The 8473-nt window shown below is 41.3% G+C and overlaps 1 protein-coding gene across 1 annotated transcript in view; it reads right to left on the reverse strand.

Moving 5' to 3' along the window:
- The window catches only part of CA12 (carbonic anhydrase 12), a 24872-nt gene extending 17022 nt beyond the window's left edge, over positions 1 to 7850 (reverse strand). Inside the window, exons 1-2 of the mRNA XM_005419685.2 lie at positions 7658 to 7850; positions 3996 to 4016 (exon numbers count right to left, since the gene is read on the reverse strand). Of these exons, the coding sequence (XP_005419742.1) occupies positions 3996 to 4016; positions 7658 to 7748 (112 nt within the window). The 5' untranslated portion in view covers positions 7749 to 7850. The remainder of the gene's footprint in view (positions 1 to 3995; positions 4017 to 7657) is intronic.
- Positions 7851 to 8473: the final 623 nt, after the last annotated feature.

Here is an 8473-nt window from a genome sequence, read left to right on the forward strand (position 1 = left end):
AAGACCTCTTTTTTTGTACAAACCCAGATTTTATAGAAGTTCTGTCTTTTATCACATAGTCTTTCTAATTTCAATGCCTCAAAACTCCTGTCTCAAAGAGCTGAGCTCACTGCAGCTTAGTTTTGCGTATGTGAAATTGAGATTTCCAAGGTAGATAAGCCACACAGCTGGAAGGCATTTCTCAGTTAGGTCTGCTGAAAATGGATGATTGATTGTGAACCAGATTTTCCTTTTTCTGTGCCAGTGCACTCAGATAAATTCAGTGGAAATCACATTGTGTTTACAAAGGCTTTGTCTGATCACTACTGAATAAAGAACAGCTTGTGCATGTAAGATTGGCCTGTGCTACAAGTCCCAAAAGATATTAACAGAAGAAGTATTGCAAAATTATCTTCCATGGTAATTTCCTTTTTGTGTGACACATCTGTGACCCGGGCATTTCAGAAGTGTTTGCTGCTATGAGGATCCCACGAGGACTGTGTCAGCAGAGCACTAATTGTGCCATGGGCCTGTTCTACACCCTCAACACTCTAATTCAGCTGTTGGAGTGAGCATATTAAGGTAGGGAGCTGCTGGTGCCAGTGGAAGTAGGATCCTTCCTGCTACCACTGCTCCCAGTGCTGCCAAGAGCACTCCCTGCACTCCCACACTAAGGGGTGCAAACTCAGGCTGCTCAAATCCAGCTTGTGGATTGCTTTGCTCGACACAAGTTTGCAGGACCATGTTCCCTTATCACATTGAAAATAGCTCTGAGCCTGACTGTGCCCTCACGGCAATCTAATAAAAGATGTCTGTAAATAAAGCAGGAATAATTTTCTGGATTGTCTGGCTGCCCACTACCCAGTGAGCTGAGCAAAACACCCTCAGTGCCAAGACTGCATGTGTCCATTGTAACATTGCCTTTGACAGCTTTATGCTTTCCAGCCAGCCCCAACAGCGCTGGTGCTGCTGGGCAATGCAGGACAGATGTTCCTTCATGAATAGTGGTGTGTCCTCCCAGGGTATATACATTGGCCCATTTCAGATAAGGAGAAAACAGCCCTATGAGACACCAGTGGTACCCACAGACTGTTGCTCTGATGACCAATTAATATTCGTGTTGCTCCAGCTTCTCACAGTCTATGCAAGTTCTCTTGATCAGAAGTAAAGTAGTAAAATACATTGGGTCAGTAAAACAGGGAATGCCTGTGGTATTTTTGCAGCCAGGCAGAGCACTTTGCCCTATTTTCAGCCAGGTGGAAGCTGTAAAGCTGCTGTTTGCCCAGGGCTGAGGTGGTGGTGAAGGCTGAGCCCAGGCTCTCTGCCATGGTGACATGACCACGTGGTTTCCATTTTGCTCAGTGACACCATTCTGTGCACACAGAGCCAATATGTGTGTGTCTTCCACACGTGTGTCCAGAGAGAAGCTTGTGAGATAGGGGAATTGCCAAGGGCTGTAGCTGTTGCTGTTACTGCATTCAAGTGCTGTGTGAGAAATCTGGGGCATGTTCTAGTGTGTTCACTAAAGTTGTCATTTCTGAAGGGGAAGTGAAAGGGTCTTAGCACAGGTTCCCAGCACCTCACTGAATTGGAGTATCTGGCAGCAGCAGAATAAAAGAGTTTTCAAGTACAATTAGCCTGATGTCTGTTACCACCAGTTCTTGTGCCTGCATTACAGCATGAAGTTGTCTCTTCCCATGCTAAAGTACATTAATAATTCTGTTGGCACTATTACCTTAAATTTGTCTGCAAAGCTAGTTTTCTCTGTTGTAGCTGCTTGTCCACTCTGAAGGGATGATTCTGGTTCTCTGATTTCATTCCAGCCCACTAACACTACAGAAAAAGAGCCAAAATCCAAAGGATTGAAGCCTAACATCTGCTTCTACTGGTTTTTTTTTGGGGCAGAAGACTTCAGCCTGCACCTCACAGCCACACGGCAGGATTGCCAAAATCTGCGTGCATATGCTGCCCTGAGCTATGGGGCGTTGGAACCACTCTTTCAGCTCTTTAACTGCAAATGCTTTCCTTATGATACCCTTGATCTACTTTGTCCATCTTACAGAAGGTGGAGCTACATTTCAGAGAACACAAGGCAAGCCTGTGTCACCAGGGCGGGAGGCCTCAGGCCTCACTGCTCTGTGGTGTTTCCTCCAGGCACTTTTTCTTGGTCTATATACAAGGGTAGTGAAAACAGGAAGAAGAAATAGCATTGCTGTAGTTTGGCTAAGGGAGAAGCAAACAGGAGAGGTTTAGCCTTTATATTTGATGTATCTAATGCAGTAGTTTCCATTATAGGCAAGGTGAACTCTCATGTCTTTGGAAAGCCTGTGCTGAATAGATAAGGCCTGATCACATGTGGTGTCATCTTGCTTTGCCACTGTGGCCTGAGGTATTAACACTGCATCAACGTTCAGTTTTACATATTGTAAAATATGTAAAATACTCAACAAACAGAAATCTCTAACAATGAGCACTCAGATTTCTCCTCCACCCTTAATCTTGTACCTTGACTCTCATCTTGACATCAGTCTGCACTGTGGTTCTAATGGCTTGATTTCCTTTCCATTCCTACTGACTTAATTTCAGTGAGAGGCACTGCAAAGTGTTTCAGGGGCAAAGGTAAACAGTGGAAGATTTAGAATGCCATAAGGATCAGTAGAAGAGTATGGAGGGCTCTTTCCTGGCTTAGCACAGTCTCTCTAAGGGCTGTTTTTCTCTGTGGGGATCAATGCTCTACCTCTGCTTTTCTGTACTGTTCTGTACAAATTCAGTTGCCACTTCAGTGTTTTGAGGTTACTTTTATATATTTGCTTTTATATATTTTTCTAGATATGTTTCAAAATCTATAGGTGAAGGAAAAAGATAATCTGTTTTGTGAACCTTCTCTTTATCCTCCTTACATTTAGAATGTCAAAATCAGACTGCAGTATGGAAGAGCTTAATAGGAATTGATGAAGTTGAACACTGAGAATAACATACTTTGAAATCAGCACTGGTACCCAAATTCTTAGGAAGGGAGAAGTAACTAATTTAAACAAGGAAGGAGGGCAAAACTTCTGCTTACATGGTAGTAAAAAAAGTCTTGTTTTCTTTACTGTCCAGCAGGGTTAGGTTTATCTGATGGCTGCTGTCAAAGTGGGAAACCCAGGATTCTGTTACAGCTGTGTCAAGCTTTTTCAGTACTGGGAATGTGAGGTCTATGTGTGGACACTGGCAGATAGACATGCAGCTGGCAGTTCTCCTGCTGCTTATGTGAAGAGAGTCAGGTAAAATGGAGCACAGCCAAAAGGAGGAGTTCCTAGCAGCAAGTTCAGTCTCAGAGGTTCTTTGTGTTGTCTTGGAGCAGCACCAAAAGCTTAAGAAGAAGCATTTTTTTCTGAGATTCTCTCTACCATCTACTTCTGTGGGGGTATTTGGCATGTAAAATGCCACTCTGAATGAGGAAATACCTGGCTAGAGGATTTGATCAATTAAAAGAAAAACACTAGATAATTCTTTTCCTGAGTAGCCACCACGTGCTTCTGAGTTAGTAGATGACTAAAAGGATTAGTTACAAATTAACACTGCTTTCGTAAAGGTGTTTTATTCTGCTTTGTCATTGCTGAGATCTTTGGGGACCGGAGCCTCCAGTAACAGAATACACGTGACTTACTGAACTCTGATTCTACTTGAAAAAGAGGACTCATGTGGGTAGGGAGAGAATGCTCTTTGCAGAACTAGGCTGGAATGTGACAGCTGAGGAAACAGAGGGCTTCGGGGACCATCTGCAGTTGTAGGGCCAGCTTTAGTCTGCTGAAATTCTTGTCATTCCACAAGGAAATCTAGAATTCAGTAATTGATTCTCAGTCACCTAGATATGAAACCTGTGGATGAATAACAGTTTTCAAGAAAATTGACCAGATTCAAACCTAGGTAAGGATTGTGATCCCAGTTAGTACTCACCAGAATACAGTTGGCCAGTTGTCTTTAAAGCACAGAAGAAAGCCATAACTTTGTATGTATGAATTAGTACTTACCAATATAAGACCATTTTGATGCTGTTTAAAGAAAAAGGAAATATTACTGTGAGTATTTGAAATTGATCTTACTCTGTAAAGAAACAAATTGCTACTTAAACCCATGCATTGAATGTTGAAATACTTTTGTCTATCATTCTAGTCCCAGCTGTTGAGCAAAACATAGAAAAGCATAGATACTTTCAAACTTTCTGATATTTTATGAGCCTTCCTCACTCAGATTGTAACTATAATTATCCCTGTGATCCTGCCCATAGGGGTGAGTTTCTTGTGGTCACTTCAGTCTTGGGGCAAGACTGCTCTCAGTACTTTTTTTTTAAATTGGAATATCCACAGACTGTCTGTAGGTACACCCCTGGGATTTTTCTCTAGTTAGAAAGCTAAGGAATAGAAGTGGAGTGTAACTACAATGAGCCTCCCTATGCCTCGTTGAGGAGTTTGAAAAACATCAGTGCTACACTGAGAAGTGATGGACTTTGTGAAAAGGGAGTATGATGCATGAACCCATAAAACTCAGAGAATCCCAAGAAGGGTGAGTGAGTGTTAAAATGATCAATACTCATCCACTGCTTAAGGAACTGAACTTGGGACAGCATCTCTGCATGTTTTTGGAAATGTCTTGGCTTACGAAAGGCTCTTTTTAATATTTTTTTTTCCTGGTCCTGAAACCTACTTAAAATCACTCAGCTTGCTGCAGCATTAGAGGTGCTCATCTTGACAGACCTGAACAGTATGGGTTATCAGGCTAATGCTCATCTTAACTCTCTGCTAATTTAATTTTATTTCTGCTTAGAAAACTGTCCTGAAATACAAATCTTGCAAACACTCAGTGTGCCTGTGAGCATGTCTGTATGCATGCAGGCAAATATTTATCATTACATGCACTTGTCTGCTCAATACATGGTTCTTGGCAGCATTTCTTGTGTTCTGGTGTGGTCACAGATGCAGCTCTTCCCTAAGAATGTTGTGTGAAATGTTTGGGATTAATTTGTTGGGTTGTGCAAACCAAATGCATTTAGCTATTTGTATTGATATGTGGTGGGAACAAGAAACTCTCTGCTTTCACTTTGTTAGGACCAGTGTGCCTCATTCTTTTACACTGGAATTTTCAAAACAAGGTCGATGTAATCATCCTGACTCAAGTCCTCAGGTTCCTCTTGTAGAAGAATTCATGTTTAAGATTTCAGGATGAGAAACTTCATTCTCCTCTTGCCTTCTCTCTGCAGGGGATTATCTCTTACTGGGGTTTTTGGGGGTGGCTTGTGTTCTTTGGTCATTCTGTAGACAAAACTTGCATAAAGATATAAACGACTGGCAGTAGGTTTTAGAAATGTCCTCATTTGAGCAGGGTTTGAAGAAATATTGGAAAAATACAATAGCTACTGTGTTCATGCTCTTATTGACCATTAAAACATGTATAAGATGTCAAAATGATGATTTTTATAATCTACAGCATCCTTAAAACAATCGCTTTTTAGCATTTATGATATTTTGGTCAGTTATGCCACTTGACACAAAAGTAAATGAAAGCTTCAAGTCTTTTGCCAAGTGAAGTATTCCTTAACCTGTGAGCATTTTAATGATCTGCAGTTTGCTACCCTTATGACTTTATGGTGAGCAAAGCCATAGAGCTGCTGTAGGTAGGGCTGAGGCACATTTATAGTAAGTTCATCTTGGATCAGGAGATGAATCAATGACCAGATGGCAGAAACTTCTTGATTTTGTTTGAATGAACACAGAGAGCTGCCAGTCTCAGACCCTGAGTGAGGATTTTATTGCCAGCCAGGGGTCTCTGTACAAATCACAAATGGACAGGACTGCTGGGGAACGCGTCTCGAGCTGTTTTACTTTCCAGCATCACTCTCATTACATGGTGATGACAATGGGAAGATGCCACCAGCTGACATCCCCAGCAGCAGACAAAGAACTTAATGTTACAACTCATTTAAAAGTTTTTTGACCAATCACATAAAGCAGAAGCATATTGACAGTAGTTCTATAAGCACATGTACCTTTGGTTAAAACAGTGCTTGCTTTTTTATAATGCAATACCTGCTTGTAAGCCTTAGATACAATGCACAGAGCTCCATTACTAAGCTTAGAACTTCCTAATATCTTGCTAGATATACTTTTCTGTAGCTTAGGGAGTTATTCTAGCCAAGTGCTAATGCACAAACCATTGTTCTATTTGTCCTTACTTTCTCCTTCTTATATAACTTTTCTGCTGACAAATCTTATGACTGCTGCTTAGCTCCAATCACAGTTCTGCTGTCTCTGAGGCCTGCCTTTTGCAGCTTTCCCAAAACCCTTTGATTTTAAGGATTCCCACGGTTGCTTTTATTCTGCCTGATAATGAAATGAGAGTCAGGCAGACTGTCACATGGTGTCAAATTGGAGGATTCACATCTAGAAGTGAATATTCAATGGCTCTGTGTCTGTGAACATTCTCCTGGCTCTCTGTTCATACTGGGATGAGTATTGATGAGTGAGACAGTTACGTGCCCAGGCATGGCAGAGGTTCCTAGAGCCAGTGTACCTGCATTTGACTGATCAACAGCCAGGGAAAAAATACATTTCCAGTGTCACTTGAGAGCTAGGAAAATGTGCATGCTTGTAGGTGTGATAATCTACTTGGAAAGATGTCTGAGATAGGCAGATACTGTAGCTCTTGCCATTTCTTGGGACTAGTTTCCACCTAAGTCTGAGACAGGGGCACTCTCCAGAATTCTCTTCAGCATGTATCAAAACATATCTTTTCAACAAATCCTTTGAATTCCAAACCTTCTGTATGGTCACAGAAAGCACCTGTAAATCATCAAGCTTTATTAGTTGTTCTGGAAAGCATCAATTTCTATGAGCCTCTCTCCTTCAGGTGGGAGATTCTTCTATAGACTATAGGCATTTTTTCAGAGGACATGTGCACAAAATAAGAAGATGACCTTCAAAGTTTGAATTCCATGCCTTTTGCTGCTTATGCAAAAAACCTGATAAAATGCTTGTCCTGACAGAGCTCTCCATGAACCAAGAGCTCTCGATTATGTTTGAATCTCCTGGATTTCTGTCCCATGAATATACATGCTGAGTAACACAAAACTTTAGAACAATTCCCCTCATAGCCTATAATAACACTGGGTAGATTATAATTAGTTTGAAAAACTGAAAATTGGTTAAAATCAGGTTGAGTAGATGAACACTGACTACTAAAAAGAGAGGGAGGAGTGCCAACCTCCTGAAACTAGTCTTATTGCCAATATATGAGAATGACCTCTAGTGTGTAGGGTGCTTTACAGAGATTGATTTTTTTCTCTCTGGTTTAAAAATAAACAGGCAGAGGGAAAGGTGTGATGCTTACACTAACTCTGAAAGGGCCAGTCTCCACTTCATTTTATGAGAAATAAAAATCAACAAAGCAAAGCATACTGAGCATGCAAAAAGTCTGTAATGCCAAATAAATCAGAGGACAAATTTCTCTTCCCTGTATAAGTCAGAATACCTATTCTGAGAAATTAAAATAAGGATACTAACTCCAAACAACAGCAGACTGCAACAATATACAGCTTTGAGCATGATTGAATAGTAATAATGAAAGGGTGCCATTTTTCTGCATAAATGGCTGCCTTAAGGTACAAGAGACAATAAAATAGAAAGCTGAAAAACTTTACCATTCAACGGTGCTTGCAGTGAGAGCTGTATCTTTTGGAAGAAAATAAGCACAGTAGCCACTGTGACTATACTGAAGCTCTTGGCTGACATCTCAAGGAAAGACTTATAATGTTCCAGCAGTTCACGGGTTTCTTTGCACTCTGAGGAAATTCCCTTGTAGACATGTGGCAAAGAGCAGAATGCACATATACAGAGCTTCTGCTAATGAGTTATTGCCCTCCTCTCCCCTTTTCTCTCTCCTTGCCTTTAGGGCTGCTTTTTATAAAGCTCCTGAGACTCAACCCAAAACAAATGATGTAATCAGACCTGCCTCTATGTCAGAACACCCTCGGAAGACTGATCATATCCTTCATTACCTCAGTTTTAGTGAGGTCCTCACAGGGAAGACTCCAGCACTTAGGGAATTTAAACATGGAACTTGGGAAATTATTTAGCAGAGACAAAAATGCTTTAAAAATCTGTACTCCTATGGGCCATACCACATTTGTAAGAGAGTTTTTCTAGCCTGTTTCAGAGAGTCTCCCTCAGCTCCCATTTTTGGATCAGTCCAATCTAGTATAATGGCCCACTGTGAGGACTGGAGGGAAGGGAGGAGAAGTGAGGCTCTGTGTGGAATTGGTAACAACTCAAAGGGACCATGGACACATCCCACAAAAACCGTCCCACTTGTCAGGAACAGATTTTTTTTTTAGCTGAATGCTCTTGGAACCAGGAGGACACATGAAGTAGGGAGGACTGAAAATTCATTAGCAACAGTCCCAGAATCTGGTATTATTCAGGACATGTATGGAGAGGGGTAAAGAGGAGCAGAGGGT

Source organism: Geospiza fortis, unplaced genomic scaffold, assembly GCF_000277835.1.
Source record: "Geospiza fortis unplaced genomic scaffold, GeoFor_1.0 scaffold171, whole genome shotgun sequence".
In the NCBI taxonomy this organism is placed as follows: Eukaryota; Metazoa; Chordata; class Aves; order Passeriformes; family Thraupidae; genus Geospiza; species Geospiza fortis.